The 24,536-nt window shown below is 39.5% G+C and overlaps 1 protein-coding gene across 11 annotated transcripts in view; it reads left to right on the top strand.

Moving 5' to 3' along the window:
* ANO4 (anoctamin 4) overlaps positions 1–22,249 on the top strand; it is a 450,211-nt gene extending 427,962 nt beyond the window's left edge. For all 11 annotated transcript variants that reach the window (XM_057556948.1, XM_057556947.1, XM_057556949.1 and 8 more), the window contains 4 exons: positions 3,965–4,084; positions 17,474–17,579; positions 19,102–19,297; positions 21,477–22,249. In XM_057556948.1, the coding sequence (XP_057412931.1) occupies positions 3,965–4,084; positions 17,474–17,579; positions 19,102–19,293 (418 nt within the window). In that variant the 3' untranslated portion in view covers positions 19,294–19,297; positions 21,477–22,249. The remainder of the gene's footprint in view (positions 1–3,964; positions 4,085–17,473; positions 17,580–19,101; positions 19,298–21,476) is intronic.
* The last annotated feature ends 2,287 nt before the right edge of the window (positions 22,250–24,536 follow it).

Here is a 24,536-nt window from a genome sequence, read left to right as displayed (position 1 = left end):
TTCCAACCAAACCAATCACCTTTCTCCAAAACTCCAGGCTTCCTCACCTTACAGGTTTCCCTGGCTCCTCCATGGATGAGAATTTCACTCCTGTGTCCAGGGTCATTCAGTTCACAGGCCCCTCGTCCCTCTGACAGCGTGCTTCAGTTGTTCCTGGCTGCGCATTCCCAGCAGACGAGTGTTCAGCAGCACAGTGGGGAATACATTCTCATTTTTCAGCCAGATCTGTACGTGAAAGGAATACTGTGGTTTGAGGCAGTGGTCTCCACACAAGTGGGTACACAAGAATTTTTCAAATATTTTCATCTTCCCTCTTAAGACATTCTGTCTTTCCAGCTGCCGGTGATCAGAGTGTTGTTCCTTGCCTACAAAATGAAGTCACTTCCTCTTTCAGGGTATCTTCCCAAGGGCCCTTTAGAAAGAGCTTAGAGAACTAAAATCACCTCTGGGCAGACATCAGGAGACAGAAATTGTGAAGTAAAGTTGAAGATGTATATGATAAAATTGTTCTGTCAATCAGAGTTAAAATTTCAATCAGCAAACTAAATTTTTTTTCCAGAAAGCACAAATAACCAGTTTGATTCCCTCACCCTCAATGAATGCAATAAACTAATTACTTTGTTATCAGGTAGACATGGATTAGAGTTTGGGAACATTCTCTAAGGATATATGCAGGCCTTAGAAAATTACTGTGAGGTATATACCTGATCTAGTGATATAAATCAAGCTGATTTTCCTGTAAAAATAGTGATGTCATAAGGAGTTAGAGACTTGATCAAGGACACAATGCTCGAATTTTCACAGAATGAGCTACAAATATCTTAATGAACTATAAATAATGTATTTATATAAGCTATAAATCAATTAAATCGATCAACACCGAAACCAATTGCAAAGTTGTATTTCAGAAGATAAAGCTTATGGTTACAGAGGTCTACTCTTATTTCATAATGTCTGACATTTTCAATGCAAGAAGTCAGAAGTCCACTTTCTTCCCTGCTTATCTCATTAGCCTAATTTACTACCTATAAATAAAGTTATCTACAAATTAACCTGTAAATAAATTAGTCATTTGTTGTCTACAAAGCATGTCTGACTTTAAATGCACAAACCTGACCTTATTTCCCCTTGCTTTTTTGCCCTTTCAGCCCTATCCACATGCTATTTGAGTCACAATGCCTAAAACCTCAAAAGCAAATTTAGTAGCAGAATTCAAAGACACTCTGCAGTGACTTTGATCTGTAATCTACAAATTCAAAAGTCAACTTCTAATTCTGTTCTCTCCCTTGAAAATGATGATAATGATCACTAGTTCATCCTTTTCCCCCACAGTAAAGGATGGAAAGCAATAAGTAATGAATGGTTTTAAAAGCAGAATTCTCACATTTAAATAAATGTCTTCTCAGAAGTTACTTGGAAAACGTATGCATTCTAATTCAAACAATGCTGTCCTTGCATAAGACATTTTTCTGAATCTTCTTTCTTGGAAATGCCTTCAGAGGCCATCTGCCACCCCCTTAAGAAAACTGACTTCATTATTTTATATTCTCAGGAAACTCTTCCTTTGTCTGATACTTTTTTCTCCTTCCCTCTCACTTCTCCCTGATCATCAGTGTACCCTCGTCTTTCCTCTGTCTCACCTGGAGCTGGGGGTGTGTCACAGTGAGGATACATAGACCTCCTGCCAGCAAACTTAGTAGACATGGGATCTGCTGCTGCCTGTGGCCTTCCTGCTGTAACAGTAGGTCACTGAGTTGACACATGGATGCCACCGGCTGAACTCTATACGATGAAGTGTGGGAAACCTCATCTCCCTGAATTGATGATGGTCTCAACTGTTTGATGTTGGCAAACTAAGATTCTACCACAGTGAAAAGAATTAGATAAATGCCTAGAAAATTCAGTATTAGCAGTTCCTCTTCTTCCCTAATTATGGAAATTATATGGAAAGAAGACTTACTAGTTCCATGTGTAATGCTTTGCACCCAGAAGGAGTACATGCCCACTAAAGGCACATTTTCAACTTGATTCATGACTGACATTACATGAATATGCTTAATAAAGAGTTCAACTATGTCTCCCTTTTATCTTTTATTTTGAATGTAAGGTATTCAGCCTGTGAGATGGGTATTTCATTCGAATTTAGGTTCTCTACTGAGTTTTTTTAACAGAGTAGCCATTAGCAGCTTTAATCTTAGTAAAGCTCAGGGCTGCTGTGTGAGAGAAGAGTGTAGGAGGGGTTGTAATTATTCCATTTCAACGCTGGGCCTGCTTTTGCCAGTTTCCAGAGCACCTTTCCCTTCCCACAGCTCAGCTCCTGAAAAGACTCTGCTTTATTCTGTATTTCACAAAACTGGCTCCCTCTCTGTGACAGCTAATCATCATCAAGACTCTGTTTTCATATCATGTTCTAGGCAGTTCATAGATGAGGGAGAAATCATTTCAAATTACCTTTTTATGGAGTGATGGAAGAGGCCTGCTGCCAGTGGGAGTAGGGCATGTTACACACGCGCTGACCATTTGTTTCACCCATGAGTGACTGTTGACAAATGGGTCCTTCTGCTTGGTTCATTTCTTTTAAGGCCATGATGAAGCCAGTGACTTGTCTTGAGCAAGACAACACATGCACAGAACCCATGTGCTCTCAGAACTATGTTTGTGTTATCACTTAGGTTTGGTATTCAGCAACTTTGGATAATCACATCAGACATGTTAATGAAGAGAGTCTGAAGACCATGATTTCTTCTTTCAATTAATAATTAAATATTTATTGACCTCCTGCTAGGTGCATGAAATAAAATGAATAATACCACTCACATTTATTAAGATCTTGCTATAGGCTAAGCATTATATCACTTGCTTTACATATATCATTTCATTTCATTCCCACAATGACCCTATGAGGTGGACACTTTTGTTGCTTAAAGAGTTGCATAATTTGCCAAGATCACATGCTAGAAAGCAGCAGAGCTACAATTTGACCCTAAAGCCCAAGTGTTTTGTATTGTAATATACTGACCCCCATCCCCCAACACAGAATGAAAGCCATGTCCTCAAGAAGCTTATAATCCCTGGGAGGTCCAGGCAATACTTTTACTCCTGATCCATCTTCAAGACCTTGATAGAATCTCTGGTACTTTAATTTTCCTCCAATCAACTAAATTGAATTCAATATTTACTGGATTCCTACACTGCACGAGACTGTCCTAGGATACCAAAATATCTATGACACCTCTTCTGATCCAAAAAAGAAAAAAACCACTATAGTCCAAAGGAGAAGACATACATGTATGCAGCCAACTCTAGTATAAGCTATATGGCCATTGTGAAGTAAATATAGCTGCACCACAGAGAGAAGGGAATGAGTCTTCTGACTGGGGGGATTAGGACATTTTCACAAAAGAGGTGACATCTCAGTTGGTGAACAGTATTACCACTCGTAAAACATGAGTAAGGAATCCCAAGAGAAAAGACAACATGAGCAGAGGCATGAAAGTATATGATACATGAAAGGAACATAATCTAGCATGACTGTAGCATGGGATGTGAGTTGGGAGGGGGGTTATATTCATACTAGTTATATTCAGGGCATTATGAGAAATTATAGATAATCATTAATGAAGGAATGTGATTATGTGTGCATATATGTGTGTGTCATCAATGAAAGAAGTGGTGACTTATTTATGCAGATCATGCAATGCTTTTGCCCATTTCACTGAAGCACTGATTAGAGTAGTGATGGTCTAGATGATGATTCTGCACAAAAAGGACTATAACAAAAGAAATGACTTGTTCTTCATTCAACATACCCAGGGCTTTTCAGTGTATTCCAACTTGAGTGCTGTGACAAGGCAGGTCCAAGTAAGGCACCTATAACTGCGGGGATTTCTAGGAAGTAGAGCCTTGGTGAATTGGATGCAGAGGTGATCAGAGTCCTAATTATAGAATCTGTTTTCTTTTGTAGGTGCATGGTTGGCTATGTGAATGCCAGCTTGTCTGTATTCCGAATTTCTGACTTTGAGAACCGATCTGAGCCTGAGTCTGATGGCAGTGAGTTCTCGGGGACTCCTCTCAAGTACTGTAGGTAAGTGTGGCACTCTTAGCCTCAGCTGAGCTGGCTCTGCCGTGGGGAGGTGTTGCTCAGACAGTGGCCCTTTTCGACTGAGTGGATTTACAGCTGCGGTTCTCAAACTTGATTATGCATTACAATCCCCTGGAGAATTTTAAAATCTCTTTACGAGGCTGTGACCCAGACGGATTAAAACATAATCTCTGGGGTGAAACCCAGACTTCCAGATCCAGGAAGCCCATGTAAGAGGAACCCAAAGAGACCCCCACTAAGACATTATAATTAAAGTATCAAAAGTTAAGACAAGGAGAGAATATTAGAAGCAGCAAGAGAAAAACACTTTGTTACACACAGGCATATGTCATTTTTGTGCACTTCGCAGATACTGCATCTTTTAAAAATTGAAGGTTCGTGGCAATCCTGCATCAAGAAAGTCTGTCAGTGCTGTTTTTCCAACAGCATTTGCTCACTTTGTGACTCTGTGTCACGTTTTGGTAATTCTTGCCATATTTCAGATTTTTTCATTATTATTATATTTGTTGTGGTGATCTATGATCAGTGATCTTTGATGTTACTATTGTAATTGTTTTGGGGTGCTACAAACCCTGCGCATATAAGGCAGTGGACTTAATGTGTTCTGACTGCTCTGTTTCCCCATCTCTGCCTCTCCTTGGGCTCCCCTCTTCCCTGAGACACAGTATTGAAATTAGGCCAATTCAATTAATAACCCTACAGTGGCCTCTAAGTGTTCAAGAGAAAGGAAAGCCACACATCTCTCACTTTAAATCAAAAGCTAGAAATGACTAAGCTTAGTAAGGAAGGCAAGCTGAAAGCAGAGATAAGCCAAAAGGTAGGCCTCTTCCACCAAACAGTTTGCCAAGTTGTGAATGCAAAGGAAAAGTTCTTGAAGGAAAGTTAAAGTGCTACTCCAGTGAACACCCAAATGATAAGAAAGTGAAACAGCCTTACTGATGATCTGAAGAAAGTTTTAGTGGTCTGTACAGAAGATCAAACCAGCAACAACATTCCCTTAAGCCAAAACTTAATCCAGAGCAAGACCCTCACTCTCTCAATTCTGTGAGGGCCAAGAGAGGTAACAAAGCTACAGAAAAGTTGGAAGCCAGCAGAGGTTAGTTCATGAGGTTTAAGAAGCAGCACCCATAACATGCAAGTGCTGATGTAGAAGCTGCAGCAATTTGGTTCAAGATGGCAGAGTAGAAGGACGTGTGCTCACTCCCCCTTGCAAGAGCACCAGAATCACAACTAACTGCTGAATAATCATCAACAGGAAGACACTGTAACTCACCAAAAAATGTACCCCACATCCAAAGACAAGCCCCAGTGAGATGGTAGGAGGGTCGCAATCACAATAAAATCAAATCCCATAACCACTGGGTAGGTGACTCACAAACTGGAGAACAATTATACCACAGAAGTCCACCCACTGGAGTGAAGGTTCTGAGCCCAACGTCATGCTTCCCAATCTCGGGGTCTAGCAATGGGAGAAGGAATTCCCAGAGAATCACACATTGAAGGCTAGCAGGATTTGATTGCAGGACTTCGACAGGACTGGGGGAAACAGAGACTCCACTCTTGGAGGGCACACACAAAGTAGTGTGCTTATCAGGACCCAGGGGGAAGGAGCAGTGACCCCACAGGAGACTGAACAGACCTACCTGCTAGTGTTGGAGGGTCTCCTGCAGAGGCGGGGGTGGAGGGCTGTGGCTCACCATGAGGACAAGATACAGGCAGCAGAAGTTCTGGGAAGTACTCCTTGGCATGAGCCCTCCCAAAGTCCACCATTAGCCCCACCAAAGAGCCTCTAGCTCCAGTGCTGGGTCCCCTCAGGCCAAAAAACCAAAAGAGAGGGAACTCAGCCCCATCCATCAGCAGACAAGCAGATTAAAGTTTTACTGAGCTCTGCCCACCAGAGAAACACCCAGCTCTACTCACCACCAGTTCCTCCAATCAGGAAGCTTGCACAACACTCTTAGATAGCCTCATCCACCAGAGAGCAGACAGCAGAAGCAAGAAGAACTACAATCCTGCAGCCTGTGGAACGAAAACCACATTCACAGAAAGATAGACAAAATGAAAAGGCAGAGGACTATGTACCAGATGAAGTAACAAGATAAAACCCCAGAAAAACAACTAAATGAAGTGGAGATAGGCAACCTTCCAGAAAAGGAATTCAGAATAATGATAGTGAAGATGATCTAGGACCTCAGAAAAAGAATGGAGGCAAAGATCGAGAATATGCAAGAAGTGTTTAACAAAGACCTAAAAGAGTTAAAGAACAAACACCTAGAAGAATTAAAGAACAAACAGAGATGAACAATACAATAACTGAAATGAAAAATACACTAGAAGGAATCAACAGCAGAATAACTGAGGCAGAAGAACAGATAAGTGACCTGGAAGACAGAATGGTGGAATTCACTGCCATGGAACAGAATAAAGAAAAAGAATGAAAAGAAATGAAGACAGCCTAAGAGACCTCTGGGACAAAATCAAACGCACCAACATTCGCATTATAGGGGTCACAGAAGAAGAAGAGAGAGAAAAAGGACCCGAGAAAATATGTGGAGAGATTATAGTCGAAAACTTCCCTAACATAGGAAAGGAAGTGGCCACCCAAGTCCAGGAAGCACAGAGAGCCCCAGGCAGGATAAACCCAAGGAGAAACACACCGAGACACACAGTAATCAAATTGACAAAAATTAAAGACAAAGAAAAATTATTAAAAGTAACACGGGAAAAACGACAGATAACATACAAGGGAACTCCCATAAGGTTAACAGACGATTTCTCAGCAAAACTGTACAAGCCAGAAAGGAGTGGCACGATATATTTAAAGTGATGAAAGGGAAGAACCTACAACCAAAATTACTCTACCCAGCAAGGCTCTCATTCAGATTCGACAGAGAAATCAAAAGCTTTACAGACAAGCAAAAGCTAAGAGAATTCAGCACCACCAAATCAGCTCTACAACAAATGCTAAAGGAACTTCTCTAAGTGGGAAACACAAGAGAAGAAAAGGACCTACAAAAACAAACCCAAAACAATTAAGAAAATGGTCATAGGAACATACATATCGATAATTACCTTAAATGTGAATGGATTAAATGCTCCAACCAAAAGACACAGGCTTGCTGAATGGATAGAAAAATGAGACCCATATATATGCTGTCTACAAGAGACCCACTTCAGACCTACGAACACATACAGACTGAAAGTGAGGGGATGGAAAAAGATATTCCATGCAAATGGAAATCAAAAGAAAGCTGGAGTAGCAATACTCATATCAGATAAAATAGACGTTAAAATAAAGAATGGTACAAGAAACAAGGAAGCACACTACATAATGATCAAGGGATCAATCCAAGAAGAAAATATAACAATTATAAATATATATACACCCAACATAGGAGCACATCAATACATAAGGCAACTGCTAACAGCTATAAAATAGGAAATCAATAGTAACACAATAATAGTGGGGGACTTTAACACCTCAGTTACACCAATGGAGAGATCATCCACAAGAAAATTAATAAGGAAACACAAGCTTTAAATGACACAATAAACCAGATAGATTTAATTGATATATATATAGGACATCCGAAAACAGCAGATTACACTTTCTTCTCAAGTGCACATGGAACATTCTCCAGGATAGATCACATCTTGGGTCACAAATCAAGCATTGGTAAATTTAAGAAAATTGAAATCATATCAAGCATCTTTTCTGAACAAAACACTATGAAATTAGAAATAAATTACAGGGGAAAAAAAGGTAAGCAACACAATCATATGGAGGCTAAACAGTACATTACTAAATAACCAAGAGATCACTAAAGAAATCAAAGAGGAAATCAAAAAATACCTAGAGACAAATGACAACGAAAACACAACGATCCAAAACCTATGGGATGCAGCAAAGGCAGTTCTAAGAGGGAAGTTTATAGCAATAAAATTCTACCTCAAGAAACAAGAAAAATCTCAAATAAACAATCTAAACTTACATCTAAAGGAACTAGAGAAAGAAGAACAAACAAAACCCAAAGTTAGTAGAAGGAAAGAAATCATAAAGATCAGAGCAGAAATAAATGATACAGAAACAAAGAAAACAATAGCAAAGATCAATAATACTAAAAGCTGGTTCTTTGAGAAGATAAAGTTGATAAACATTTAGCCAGACTTATCAAGAAAAAGAGGGAGAGGACTCAAATCAATAAAATTAGAAATGAAAAAGGAGAAGTTACAACAGACACTACAGAAATACAAAGCATCACAAGAGACTACTACAAGCAACTCTATGCCCAAAAAATGGACAACATGGAAGAAATGGACAATTTCTTAGAAAGGTATAATCTTCCAAGACTGAACCAGGAAGAAATAGAAAATATGAACAGACCAATCACAAGTAATGAATTTGAAACTGTGATTAAAAATCTTCCAACAAACAAAAGCCCAGGACCAGATGGCTTCACAGCTGAATTCTATCAAACATTTAGAGAAGAGCTAACACCCATCCTTCTCAAACTCTTCCAAAAAAACGGCGAGGAAGGAACACTCCCAAACTCATTCTACGAGGCCACCATCACCCTGATACCAAAACCAGACAAAGATATTACAAAAAAGAAAGTTACAGACCAGTACCACTGTGAATATAGATGCAAAAGTCCTCAACAAACTACTAGCAAACAGAATCCAACAACACATTAAAAGGATCATACACCATAATCATGTGGGATTTCTCTCAGAGATGCAAGGAGTCTTCAGTATATGCAAGTCAATCAGTGTGATACACCATATTAACAAATTGAAGAATAAAAACCATGTGATCATCTCAATAGATGCAGAAAAAGCTTTTGACAAAATTCAACACCTATTTATGATAAAAACTCTCCAGAAAGTGGGCATAGAGGGAACCTACCTCAACATAATAAAGGCCATATACGACAAACCCACAGCAAACATCATTCTCAATGGTGGAAAACCTGAAAACATTTCCTCTAAGGTGAGGAACAAGACAAGGATGTCCACTCTCACCACTATTATTCAAGATAGTTTTGGAAGTCCTAGCCACAGCAATCAGAGAAGAAAAAGAAAGAAAAGAAATCCAAATTGGAAAAGAAGTAAAACTTTCACTGTTTGCAGATTACCTGATACTATACATAGAAAATCCTAAAGATGCCACCAGAAAACTACTAGAACTAATCAATGAATTTGGTAAAGTTGCAGGATGCAGAAGTAATGCGCAGAAATCTCTTGCATTCCTATACACTTACAACGAAATATCAGAAAGAGAAATTAAGGAAAGAATCCCATTCACCACTGCAACAAAAAGAATAAAATACCTAGGAATAAACCTACCTAAGGAGGTAAAAGACGTGTATTCAGAAAACAATAAGACACTGATGAAAGAAATTAAAGGTGACACAAACAGATGGAGAGACATACCATGTTCTTGGATTGGAAGACTCAATATTGTGAAAATGAGTATACTACCCAAAGCAATCTGCAGATTCAATGCAATCCCTATCAAATTACCAATGACATTTTTTACAGAACTAGAACAAAAAATCTTAAAATGTGTATGGAGGCAAAAAAGACCCCAAATAGCCAAAGTAATCAAGAAAGAAAAACAGAGCTGGCAGAACCAGGCTCCCTGACTTCAGACTATATTACAAAGCTACAGTAATCAGAACAGTATGGTACTGGCACAAAAATAGAAATAGATGGAACAGGATAGAAAGCCCAGAAATAAACCCATACACCTATGGTCAATTAATCTACAACAAAGGAGGCAAGAATATACAATAGAGAAAAGACAGTCTCTTCAATAAGTGTTGCTGGGAAAATTGGACAGCTACATGTAAAAGAATGAAATTAGAACACTCCCTAACACCATACACAAAAATAAACTCAAAATAGATTAAAGACCTAAATATAAGACCGGATAGGATGAAACACCTAGAGGAAAACACAGGCAGGACACTCTTTGACATAAATCGCCACAATATCTTTTTGGATCCATCTCCTAGAGTAATGGAAGTAAAAACAAAAATAAACAAATGGTACCTAATTAAACTTAAAAGCTTTTGCAGAGCAAAGGAAACCATCAACAAAACGAAAAGACAACCTACAGAATGGGAGAAAATATTTGCAAATGATGCTACTGACAAGGGATTAACTTCCAAACTATACAAAGAGCTCATAGAGCTCTATGTCAAAAAAACAAACAACCCAATCAAACAATGGACAGAAGATATAGACATTTCTCCAAAGAAGAGATACAGATGGCCAAAAGGCACATGAAAAAATGCTTGAAATCACTAATTATTAGAGAATTCAAATCAAAACTACAATGAGGTATTGCCTCACACCAGTCAGAATGGTCATCATCAAAAAGTCTATAAATAAATGCTGGAGAGGGTGTGGAGAAAAGGGAACTCTCCTACACTGTTAGTGAGCATGTAAATTGGTACAGTGACTATTGAGAACAGTATGGAGGTTCCTTAAAAATCTAAAAATAGAGCTACCATAAGATCCTGCAATCACACTCCTAGGCATATATCTGGAGAAAACCATAATTTGAAAAGATACACGCACCCCAGTGTTCATTGCAGCACTATTTACAATAGCCAAGGCATGGAAGCAACCTAAATGTCCATCAACAGAGGAATGGATAAAGAAGATGTGGTACATATATACAATGGAATATTACTCAGCCATAAAAAAGAACGAAATAATGCCATTTGCAGCAACATGGGTGGACCTATGGCTTATCATACTAAGTGAAGTAAGCCAGATAGAGAAAGATAAATATCATATGATACCGTTTAAATTTGGAATCTAAAGAAAAAAAAGATACAAATTATCTTATTTCCAAAACAGAGACTCACAGACATAGAAAACAAACTTATGGTTACCAAAGGGGAAAGGGGGGTGGGGGAGGGATAAATTAGGAGATTGGGATTAACATATACTTACTACTATACATAAAATAGATAACCAACAAGGACCTACTGTATGGCACAGGGAACTATACTCAATATTTCATAATAAACTATAAGGGTTATTACAAAATCTGAGGAAGAATATACATATATATATATTCTGAATTGCTGTGCTGTAAACCTGAAACTAACACGATATTGTAAATCGACTATACTTCAATTTTTAAAAAGTTGCTAAGGAAGTAGATCTTAAAAGTTCTCATCACAAGAAAAAAACTTTTTTAATAATAAATAAAAGCAGAATCCAGAGTACTATGTAGAGCACTACAACCAACTTTTACCCAAAGGGCATTTGCTGAACTGGGTAGACTTACACTTTGTTTTTCAAAGCTTTATATGGTTAGGGAATTTGAAAGGAAATAGAGAAATGACCAGCTTGTGAGTATAAATCGAAATATACACTACATAAAACAACAATATATTCATACTAGAGTCTGTTGTACAGCAATGGCCACATGCAACAGCATAGATAAATCTCAGTAGCACAACGTTAAAAAAAAAAAAAAAAAAAAGCAAGTCTCAGAAGGCTGCATACCGTATAGCATCCTTTCTAGAGAGTTCAAGACAAACAAAACTGAACAATATCATATTCAGACAAATGAATATACATATACATAACAAAAATATGTTAATGATAAAAATGAAGTTCAGGATAAGGGAAGCAAAGAGATGAGATGAAGGAGGAGCCCAGAGGTGGATGTAAGTTCCCGGTAATATTTTAATTCTTGGGTTGCATGGAGGATTTATGAGCGTTCATTATGTTATTAAACTATTAAATATATAAACATAAAAATTGCAGAAAAGAAGAACATGAATGGACCAATAAGATTAGTTATAAAAACTAAGAATTGTGATTAGTCCAATTTTGTGCAACAGAGGGCCAAAATAATGTTATAAAGAAATGCAAAGGATGAAGAATAGTCAAGATATTTTTGAAGAATAATAAGGTGGATATTTACGTTACATTAGATATAGTATAAAATCATAATATATTATATCAGTGTGGTGTTTAACATATGAATAGAAAATGGAATAGAAATGAGAACTCAAAAATAAATTGTGCAATAAAGATGTATTCACAAAATAAAACGTACAATATGATTCCATTTATATAGAATTCAAAGCAAATAAAACTAAGCACTGTTTTATTTAGGAACACTTGCATAAGTAGCATAATTATAAAGAGAAGCAGAAAATTACAATAGTCGTCACCTCTCGGGCTGTCTGGCATTGCCAGTGAGGCATTTCTAAGCCACTGACCGTGTTCTGTGGCTTAACTTGGATGAGGTTCACTTATCATTCTTTGAAATGTACATATGTTTTTATTTTCACAGTTTAAAAAAATGGGAATGAATTAACTAACTGGTGCTAGAATATACCTGGTGATAGAAACATAATGTTTGCAAGCCAATCATCCATTTCCTGAGAAATAAAAGCAGCTATAGAGAATTCACTAACTTATGCCAAAAGGGAACACCCCATCTTTCCCACATGTAAAATTGAAGCCAAGAAATTTGAAGTTTTACTTTCTGAAAACAGTTCTGACTCACTTGGAAAAATCCTCCAAACATTAACACCACTGGGCTACATTGTATCTTGGAAGGTACTAGGCTAAAGGATCAGAAGAGTGAAACTGATTGATTATCTTGAGGCTTGGTGTCCTGGCTGTTTCTACAGAAGGGCAGGGAAGTGTTTTCTTTGTACAAGTGCCAAAGAAGATGCAGCCGATCATTTTGCAAAAAAATTAGACTGCATCAAAAACAGAAACACGGGGTACAAATGACATCTGAGCACGGCCCTCACCAAAACCTCTGCTGAGTGGAAAAGGCCAAGAGACCAGGGGTAGGCTGCAGTGGGAACTGAGAGCTCCACTTACAACAGTCATCTGCAAGCTCACAGAAGAAAAGAGCGAGTCCAAAATTTTAGAGCAGGGTGGGACAGACCCTAAGTTTGTTGATAGGGAAAACTGATGTCCAGTGATGCTTCATGAATTACCCAAGATCATTATTAGTCAGGCAAACCCCAAACATGGTTCCAGTATACTTTCCAGCACATAATTCTGGAGACAGCTGCCAGCAGCAAAGCAAATGAAAAACTCATTGGCACTACTGAGTTTTAATTCCCTTAGGGTAGCAATAAGAAATTTTCTAGAGAGAAACTTGACTTTATGGTACAATGGCTTAAGAGAGTAGGAAGCCAGAAACCTGCTGCTTCTGAAAACAAACTTCCTAAGAATTTCACAACTTCTGATTCTCATTCTCAGAACCTAAGTGCCAATGTAGACGCGTTGTGTTCCTCTGAGTACAGGTTAGCAGAACTCTGTGACAGATCACCAATGGATGTATATGACACACAGGCTGAACAAATAGATGCATATTCTCAACAACTTGATCCCTACATAGAAATTATCTAAAATGTTGCCAACTCACCATAGCCATGAGTGTTTCCTAAATATTAAAAAGCACATGTAAAGAATATTAATTTTTAAAATACTGAAAAACCATAAATTAACATTTAAAACCACCACTTAAAACCCTTTACCTTTTGCATATTGTATGTGTACAGTTTTACAAATGGTCATTGTGTTTGATAATCTACTCTCATTGAGTGATTAAAAAGTATTTCATCTTTCTAGTTTTCATACTTATATTTAATGGCTGTTTATATTTGATGTATACTAGTTTATTCAGCTATGCTGAATAAAGGAATTCATTTATCTGCTATGAGTTTACAGCATGAATTTTCTTTCTTTTTTTTTAAATTTATTTTTATATTTATTTTTGGCTGTGTTGGGTCTTTGTTTCTGTGTGAGGGCTTTCTCTAGTTGCGGCAAGCGGGGGCCACTCTTCATCGCGGTGCGCGGGCCTCTCATTATCGTGGCCTCTCTTGTTGCGGAGCACAGGCTCCAGACGCGCAGGCTCAGTAATTGTGGCTCACGGGCCTAGTTGCTCTGCGGCATGTGGGATCTTCCCAGACCAGGGCTCGAACCCGTGTCCCCTGCGTTGGCAGGCAGATTCTCAACCACTGAGCCACCAGGGAAGCCCTACAGCATGAATTTTAAGAATGACATCTGAATTGTACTTTTTGGAAATGGTCAAGGAAAATGGTCTGCAAGATCAAGGAAAAACTATGATTTTCCACCCAGTGAATTGAGAAGGTATCTGAGGAGGAAGAGATTTGTCAAAATTCTTCAAATTAAAAGCCAAACAAGATTTGAGAAGCTAGGAGATGGAGCAGGCAAAACAAAGGGCAAAAGACAAGAGCAGAGAAGAGAATAAATACGAAAGGGACCAGTGGGTCCTGAAAAGAACTTCCTTCTCTAATGAACACTATTGTGTAGAAAGTTTAAGGAGTCAATGACAGTGACTCTTTTTTTAAAAAAATTTATTTATTTATTTGTTTTTATTTTTGGCTGTGTTGGGTCTTCGTTGCTGCACGTGGGCTTTCTCTAGCTGGGGCGAGTGGGGGCTACTCTTCGTTGCGGTGTGCGGGCTTCTCACTGTGGTGGCTTCTCTTGTTGCAGAGCACGGGCTCTAGGTGCGTGGGCTTCAGCAGTTGTGGCTCACCGGCTCTAGAGCACAGGCTCAGTAGTTGTGGCGCATGGGCTTAGTTGCTCCGCAGCATGTGGGATCTTCCCGGACCAGGGCTTGAACCCATGTCCCCTGCATTGGCAGGCGGATTTTTAACCACTCCGCCACCAGGGAAGCCCCAATGATGGTGACTCTTGAAGCAATTCAGGTTCCCTCCTTTTATATATACTTTTGTCTGATAATTAACCATGTGTATAATAAAAAGCATACTGCTCTTTTTCTTCTACAATACTTACTTGGACTATATTTGAAATATAGGTAGCTAAAGACAAATAAAGGAATTACATTTGTTATCTTAATTGGAAAACACAATTCCTGGTTCTTGACTACCTGTGCTCTGCAAAAAGTAAAAGAAGGTTAGAATAGTCTCTGCAAACTTTTAGTCCTGAATAAAATTATTCTTCCTAAGATTTCAGGCATTGTTTACTGGACCTATGACAGGAGCAGATTATGTAACAATATATTAGAATGAGTGTTTTCAATGATTATGTAATCCTTATCATCATAGGGAGAACCAACAGTTTGAAGGCACTAACATTCACTTTTTTAAGTATGGTTGATTTACAATTTTATATTAGTTTCAGGTGTACAACATAGTGATTTGATATCTTCATAGATTATACTCCAATTAAAGTTATTATAAAATATTGGTAATATTCCCTGTGCAGTATGTTACATCTTTGTCTATTATTTATTTTATACCTAGTAGTTTGTACCTATCTTGGCCCTCCCCCATCTTGGCCCTCCCCCCAGTCTTCTCCCCACTGGTAACCACTAGTTTGTTCTCTGTATCTATGAGTCTATTTTGTTACATTCATTTATTTGTTTTATTTTTTAGACTCCACATGTAAGCAAAAACATACAGTATTTGCCTTTGTCTGACTTACTTCACTAAGCATATGGGTATATATCCGAAGAAAATGAAAACACTAATTAGAAAAGATACATGCCTCCCAATGTTCATAGCAGCATTATTTACAATAGCCAAAGTATAGAAGCAACCTAAGTATCCATCAACAGATGGATAAAGGAAATGTGATATATAATTAGATATATGTGTATATACACACACGCAATGGAATATTACTCAGCCATAAAAAAGAATTAAATTTTGCCATTTGCAACAACATGGATGGACCTGAAGGGTATTATGCTTAGTGAAGTAAGTCAGACAAAGAAAAACAGATTCATTCTTTTTTTTTTTTTTTTTTTTTTCCTCCAAACATCTTTATTGAAGTATAATTGCCTTACAATAGTGTGTTAGCATCTGCTTTATAACAAAGTGAATCTGTTATACGTATACAATATGTTCCCATTTCTCTTCCCTCTTGCATCTCCCTCCCTCCCACCCTCAGATTCGTTCTTAATTTCAGCACCAAGTACTCATCATAAATATCACGTTACTGGGCTTCCCTGGTGGCGCAGTGGTTGAGAGTCTGCCTGCCAATGCAGGGGACACGGGTTCGAGCCCTGGTCTGGGAAGATCCCACATGCCGTGGAGCAACTAGGCCCGTGGGCCACAACTACTGAGCCTGCGCGTCTGGAGCCTGTGCTCCGCAACAAGAGAGGCCACGATAATGAGAGGCCCACGCACTGCGATGAAGAGTGGCCCCCGCTCGCCGCAACTGGAGAAAGCCCTCGCACAGAAACGAAGACCCAACACAGCCATAAATAAATAAATAAATAAATAAATTTATTTAAAAAAAAATCACGTTACTGGCAAAATAATCATGATACATTACTATTATATTCCATAGACACTAATAATAATTAAGATGATGATATTGATGATGATCATGGTCACAGCTCATATTTTTGTAGTCCTTGATATTTTCAAGGATGCCCTGCCTAGAAATTATCCTGTATCCTCATATGCAAATTAGTGACGACCTTAAGGTTAGGTACCTGGCCAATCATAGTTTTTATTTGGACAAGGGAAATTTAGTATGTCTACACAGCAGAACTGTTGTAATAACCAATATTTCCATATCTTCTCACATTTCTGGGGCGAATGAAAAGAACATTCAAAACACATGAAAACTGTATGAAGTTGAGAGTCACTTCTCAGTTTTTCCACTTGAGAATAGTAATGATATGGTAAGGATAAAATGGAGTCACATGGATCTAAGTTCCTAGGATAGTGCTTGGCACCTAGTAGATAACAGACATTTGTGGAAGTTGATGCTTACTCAGAAGTTACAGTTGGAGCATATTTTAGGAAGGACTCTAGTGGCAAGTGGCAGAAATCCAGTATAAACTGACTTAAAAAGAAATTCATTGGTTCAGGTAACCAGAAGGTTGGAGGGGTGATATTAACGTTAGTAATGACTAGATCCCAAGTCTCCAGCAGTGTCAGCAAGAGACCACCTTTCTGCTGGCTCTGTTTTTGTTCTATTGACTGCATTCTCAAGCAGGCTCACTTCACACAGTTTGTGATGCCCACCAGAAGCTCCAGGCTTTTACCTTCTGTGGGCTTCGTGATAATTCACTAAGTAATCATTCTAGCAGAAGATCTGGTGATGAGTCTTACTGATCAGGTCTGGCTCATCTTCTGAGCTGGGGTCAGGGAGGGGAAGAACCCTGCCCAGCCCACACAGATGATTCTCCAGAGAAGAAGAGAGATTCTTTTACCAGAAGAGATACTGGACAAGCAAAACAACAGATGTCTAGTATACAGAAACTTTGTATACTTTTCTCCCGTGAATGAGGACTACATAGTGGGGATGGAAGAGATCTGGGAGTCAGGATAATCATAATTTGGAATATAACACTCTCCTGTGTGTTAACAGATACCGAGACTACCGTGACCCTCCTCATTCACTGGTGCCCTACGGCTACACACTGCAGTTCTGGCATGTCTTAGCAGCCCGACTGGCTTTTATCATTGTGTTCGAGGTAAGTTTTCTCAACCAACTCCTTTATTTCCTTTGACATAATGAAGTAACTAGAAGTAATGAATGAATTGAAGTTATGAGAACTTTCAATATGATTATTTACGTCCAGAAGCAGGATAAGTAATACTATGTAATCTCTTTCTCTTCTTTTTCTCCTCCTTAAAGTACTTGAATTTTCTAAGAAATATTTGAAAGTCCAGGGTTGACTGTTAAAGAATAAGTCAGGAATCATCAGTCCTAAATTTATTTTTTTAGTATTTATTTTTTTTAATTTATTTTATTTTTATGGCTGCGTCTGGTCTTAGTTGTGGCACGCAGGATCTTTGTTGAGGCACGCGGGATCTTCTGTTGCGGTGTGTGGGCTCTTCGTTGCTGTGCACGGGCTTCTCTCTAGTTCTGGAACACGGGCTCCAGAGCACATGAGCTCTGTAGTTTGTGGCACGGGGGCTCTCTAGATGAGGTGTGCGAGCTCAGTAGTTGTGGCGTGCAGGATTAGTTGCCCCACGGCATGTGGGATCTTAGTTCCCCAACCAGGGATCGAACCCGCGTCCCCTGCACTGGAAGGTGGATTCTTTACCACTGGACCACCAGGGAAGTCCCCCTGGTCCTAAGTTTAATATTCTAGGGCTGCTGTTCTTAAAATTCAGGAAAATTGCAGTTTTTCCATCCCCACTCCCAGAGATTCTGATACATATGTCTGCAATTTGCTTTTCGCAGCCCTCCAAGATGCTTCTGATGTTTAAGGACAATGTTTGGAAAACACTGAACTGAGTGTTACAAGTGGTAGCCTCTGGTTATGCATCATCATGACATTACTTATAAAGTATAATCTACCTAGTAATTGCCTGTATTATGTGTCAATAAAAATACACCATCTATTTTTAGTCTTTAAGAAAATTGCTACTAAAAATAGTTCGCATTCCCATAACTATACCCATAAATGGAACTTTCATCTCTCTTGTTACATATTTATACTAAAGCCAGATTAATGCAAGTGAAGGCTGCCTCTTGGCTCAGACTAGAAGTTTCCTATTCAGGCATACCTCGGAGATATTGTGGGTTTGGTTCCAGACCACTGCAATAAAGTATTTCACAATCTGTGAAGCATTTTAAAATATTTTCATAATAACACCCATTTTGTGGATGAGGGCATTGAGGCTCAGAGTGACTTATCCTCAGGTAAACAGATAGCTCTTAAGTGGTAAAAGCAGAGCTGGAATTCAAACCTGGGCTTTCTGATTCCACAGTATATTCTTCTGGCTCTCCTTTGCATTTTCTGGCCATTGCTTCTCCACCTTCTTTCCTGAGTCCTCTTCTCATTTCCTGTATGATGCCATTACACCACGTGCAGTCCTCACCTATCCCTGTGACTCTGTTTCCTCTCACACGCCTCCCCTGGCCTTATTCCACTGTCCAGACACACCAGAGGCTCCACATCCCTGTTCTTGACCAGCTCCCAGAGCTCCTTCCGCTAAGGCTGCACAATAGACCTGACTCTGTTGTATTCTCCCCTGTGTTTTTAGCACCTCGTGTTTTGTATAAAACACCTCATTTCATATCTGATCCCAGACCTCCCAAAAGATCTAAGGGATCGAATGAGAAGAGAGAAGTACTTGATTCAGGAGATGATGTATGAAGCAGAACTGGAGCGTCTTCAGAAGGAACGAAAAGAGAGGAAGAAAAATGGAAAAGCACACCACAATGAGTGGCCGTGACCAGGTCCGTGAGAAGTGCTTCATGGTCTGAAACCTCTCCTTGGCTGGGAGGGGCGCTTTCAACTCCCTGAATCAAAGCTTGCCATTGTTCTCCTGATAGGGATGCAAATAAATCCTTTAGAAGCTTTCAAAACCAGCTTGTTTCTTACTAAAATTGCAAATTTAACTTAATCTTCCCTTTGCACACAACTCGTGCAACTCTTCTCTGTCTCCGTGTCACACTCTGGCCTGGCAGCCAAGGTCTTCATGAGTTGGCCTAGGTGTCCCCTGAAATAAACCCTCCTCCCCCTTCCACTCTAGCCTGGCTATTCTCTTTCATCAGAAAGAAGGGGCATGTTACCATGGGGATATTAAAGTCACTTTTTCATCTCACCCAAGATGGCCTTCCCTCCATCACCCATTTATTGTTTCCTCCCAGGCTGATCCATGTCAGGCCACACCCGCTAAGAAGGTTTCCTCAGACTCATCAGCCCACTGAGACTTACTCCTTATAAACGTCTCTGGTTACTGCATCAGTACCACATGTACGGACGGATATTGATATGTGTTGTTAATTTGTGATTTTCAAATAGTTATTAGGCTTCCCCAGCACAATCGTAAGCATCTTTAGGAAAGTCTCTAGGGACTGTAATTTATTCTTCCAGCTGTTAGCACAGCGGTAAGTACATGGCACCCATTAAATGCACATTTAATTAATAAAGGCTGGGTGCATTACGCTTAAAAACACTGTAAGAAACTTCCATGATGTCCCCACATATCAGAAAGTTCTTCTGAAACCTTCTCTCTGGCAAGGCAATTACTATCTGTGTGTCCTTAGACAAGTCACTTAACTTCTCTGTGCCTCAGTTTCTTCAGTGATAAGATGAGCCCTCAGTTTTTATACTCTGTTAATCTAGTATTCCAGCATTTCTTTTGCCTTCCTTGCCTTCATTCCTCTCTCTCCACTTGTTTGGAGACTAACTTTGAAACGTTTTCCAAAATTTGGCCTCCAAAAGAAAAATGAGATATACAGGAAAAAAAGTATGTTTTTCACTTTTCATATAGGTTATGATATAGCAGATATCTGCAGAGATGTTTGTTGTTAAATTAGTGATGTTTTATCAACCCGGATCTGCATTAAGGGTCCAGGAGGTTATCGTGAGTTGGGTATGAGGGTGGACTTGGAGGATATCACCTAGACCCCAGGCCACAGGGATAATATAATAGTATACAGATGTTGAATTGGTTCTGCCCTCAATTCCAAAGTAGGCCTTGGCTTCACTAAAGGCAAGAAATGTTTTGCTACTTAGTAATTTTGCCATTTTCCAGGTCTGCCATTTGGCTATATGAGTTCAGGAAAATTACTTAATTTTTCTGAGCCTGCTTATTGGGTGGAACTAATTTGCAGCTCAAATAAGGTTATGAGTGTGAGACAATTACAAAACAAAATGCTATCCAATACTATATCGGATTTGCATTGTTGCTAAGCGTTGCATTGTAGTCCAGCGGATTCTAGATCTGGCTGTCCGTTCTCTATCTGTATGACCTGGGGTGGGGCATTCCCGTGGATTCGGTGTCCACATCTTCAAGAGAAAAGGAGTTGGACTAAACAATACTTTAAGAGCCTACCTGGCTTTAACCTTCTGGGATTCTATCATTTGCTCCAAGCCCCTGGCCCCCTGCACCCACTGTGACCGCCTTTTCTCTGGCTCTGGTCAGCTTTCAGAGGAGAAAAGCTGACTGTCCAGACGGCTTGAGTTGGTGTAGGAGGCACACATTATTAGTGAAGAGAGCTGCTCCAGCGCCCAGAGACCAGTGTGCCGCGCTGGACTACCCTCACCTCGGGGCTGTGCTGGGCTGCAGGGCCCTTCACACTTGACAGTTCCTTCTAGCCTCATCATGATGGGTTGCTTTCTCCCCAAAGAAGACATCTGTGCATTTTGCTTGAAAGCATAGTCTTTGTCTGTCTCTATTATTTTCCCAACAGTTGGCAGGAAGTCATCTTCCTTCAGACTGCCTTTCTGACTCAGTCTGTTCATCTGTAAAGCAGGCACGGTAATGTCTATACCATACCTGACTTGGTTCAGGGTTACAGATTCTTCGAATGCCTTTGATTCACACTAAGTACAGACCATTGTACATAACGTCCTTTAAGCCATCATGTGTACTTCGGATTTTAATACCTTTTTTTTTTTTTCTCCCAGGTAACAGTTCATTTGCAGGCCAAGGACCTGAATTCTGTTTACTTCTCCCAGCTGTGCAAAAGCACATTCAAGTGAATGACTAAAACGCAACCGCAGTGCATGTCGCCGAGGTCAGCAGCGGCAGGGGGGTCAGCGCCCTTAAAGGACTGCCTGGGAAACCACGCTGCTGTGAGATCACGTTGCAGCCCAGCACACAGATGCTATGTATCCACAGACCATTCTTGACCAAGCAAGCATGCACATCATGGGCTGTTACAGTCTCAAGTTTTTAAAACCAAGGGGAACTTGTACACTGGGCCTGTTTTTCAGCCTGTTTGCTACCTTTTTTGCATTCCATCCCACGTGAATTTTACAGACACTGGGCTGAAAAGGGTATTTGGACACCTGGACACACATTCCTAGAATGTCATATGGTCCTAATTCCGTGTCACCAAACAACACAAACAAGACCCTGTTTACAACTTTTTCTTTCTTTTTTTTAATTTCAGATCTTTCTGAGGAGATTATATATGACATATCTATAGCTATGTGTATGGCCATAGATGTATTTCTGTGTGTACATATGTATAGTCATGTATTCTTACATATGTACATACAAATACAGAGATATATAAAAGTACATAGAACTTCCTTACTTGTAAATAGCCAAAAGGTACTGACATGAATGATGAATTTTCACATTTAAATAGTCATCAACATGAGGCCATGTTTAATGCTTGTATAATGTGATGCAATAAAATTTAAAATAAATTTATGCACATGGAATATTTTTAGCCGGGTCTTCTGAAATTCTGTTGTAGTTTCTTCTCACAGAATACGAGGAATCATAGAGTGGGGTCTTTAAAGAAAGTCTGTCACTCCCAAACACTCCTGAGAAATCACTTCATCCTTCAGAGAGACTACATTTTTCTTCCTAACCTACCTTTTCCATATTGCTTCCATTCTACCTTCTTAGAGAGGGTACCAAGCCAACTCATTAGAAATCACTCGGAAGAGTTTGGAAAATGCCACTGATGCACTTTGAGGAAATGTGAAATATAACCAATGATACATATGACGCTTTTGATTACCCTGCCTGCTAGTATGCTCTGCTAATCCTAGCAAAGGGACTGTCTGTCTGGAATGGGGGAAGGGGGGCTGGTGGGGGAGTTTACTGCTAAGCAATGCCTGTTGTTGTAATTATTCTTCTTCCAGAGATTGCAGAACCTGACTTTGAATTATATTATCAGCTTGCCTATGCCAGTCAGGGAAATGGGAATGCTCCTATTACCGCATCCATCAACACTGTCTCATTTTGGCTGTGGATTCCTGAGCTGATGGATTCCCAACAATCTTAAATGTCTCCTTAGATGGGAACAGTTGGTCAGAGTGGCTTTGGGCAGGCTAGAACTTCAGCCATTTCGTAGTTTCATCTTTCTAGTACTCCTTCTGACCTGATGTTCCTAGGAGTGAAATGCACTTAACCCTTGAACATCACAGGTTTAAACTGTGAGGGTCCATTTATAAACATTTTTTTTCAATAAATACGTAATACAGTACTACAGGACCTATGATTGGTTGAATCCATGAACCGTGGATATGGACAGCCAAGTGTAAAGTTACATGCAGATTTCTGACTGCACGGAGATTGGCACCCATAACCTCTGCACTATTCAAAGGTCAACTGTACTAACCCTAGCAGAGCCTAAACTAAGGAGATGTATTTTATGGGAACTGAAGACAAGAGGCCATTGGCAGAGTTTTCTTTTCAATCATGGCTAAGAAGTCTATGAAATATTTCACATCAGCCCTGGGGAAAGGAATTTCCAAGGAAAGTCTCAAAAGATGAAATACAAAGAGATGCTCCAAACAGACAAATTGCTCTACTGACCCAGTATTGTGACTTTTGCTTGTTATGCCTGTAGCTCTACCTCTAAGCATCATGAACCAATAGATCTTTGGATTTAATACATCCATAGCTTCTCTCCTACTCCTTGGAGCAGGAAGAGTGGCAGAGGCAGGGGAAGGAATGTAAACCCTCCTTGGGTTTGCAATGGGCCATGAACATTCAGAACTAGGTAGAGGACCACCCAACGCACTGGTCAGGATAAGGAAGTAAACATTTGTTAAGTATCAGTTTCTACCTGGTCTGGGTATAGACTGAACCTAAGACTATGGTCAGAAATATTTTTTGCCCATGGAATTCTGCCTTTGCTATTGCAAGTGCCTCTGGCAATCACAATCCCTGATACAGTTCTAGCATATAATTCATCTTTCAGTGAATACACTCATTCATCTTCCCTGTTTTTGGTACAAGGAACACATAGTGGATATCTTAAGATGTGTTTAGGTTTGTAGAAGAGAAAGGCAAAGAACGTTGTAAAGGGTAATTTCTGAGGGACTTTGTAAGAAATCAAGTGTTGGGAGTGACATCACCAAAATAGTGACATAGGTAGTTTCTGACTTCCCTCCTTGTCCCAAGAAGAAAACTAATAACTATTCATGGATAAGACACCACTAAGAAAATCCTAGAACATGGCGGTGAGGCTGAAGCACCTCCCCCGCACCACAGAGACCAAGACAGACAACAGTATGGAGGTTCCTTAAAAAACTAAAAATAGAGCTACCATGTGATCCAGCAATCCCACTCCTGGGCATATATCCAGAGAAAAACATGGTTTGAAAGGATACATGCACCCCAATGTTCATTGCAGGGCTGTTTACAATAGCCAAGACATGGAAGCAACCTAAATGTCCATCAACAGAGGAATGGATAAAGAAGATGTGGTACATATACACAATAGAATATTACTCAGCCATTAAAAAGAATGAAATAATGTCATGGACGGACCTGGAGATTATAATACTAAGTGAAGTAAGTCAGACAGAGAAAGACAAATACCTCATGATACAAATGAACTTATTTACAAACAGAAACAGACTCACAGATTTAGAGAACTAATGGTTACCAGGTGGGAAGGGTGGTGGGAAGGGATAGATTGGGAGTTTGGTACTGACATGTACACACTGCTGTATTTAAAATAGATAGCCAACAAGGACCTACTATATAGCAGCAGGGAA

This window comes from Balaenoptera acutorostrata, chromosome 11 (genome assembly GCF_949987535.1).
Source record: "Balaenoptera acutorostrata chromosome 11, mBalAcu1.1, whole genome shotgun sequence".
In the NCBI taxonomy this organism is placed as follows: Eukaryota; Metazoa; Chordata; class Mammalia; order Artiodactyla; family Balaenopteridae; genus Balaenoptera; species Balaenoptera acutorostrata.
This window is presented reverse-complemented; position numbering and strand designations above follow the sequence as displayed.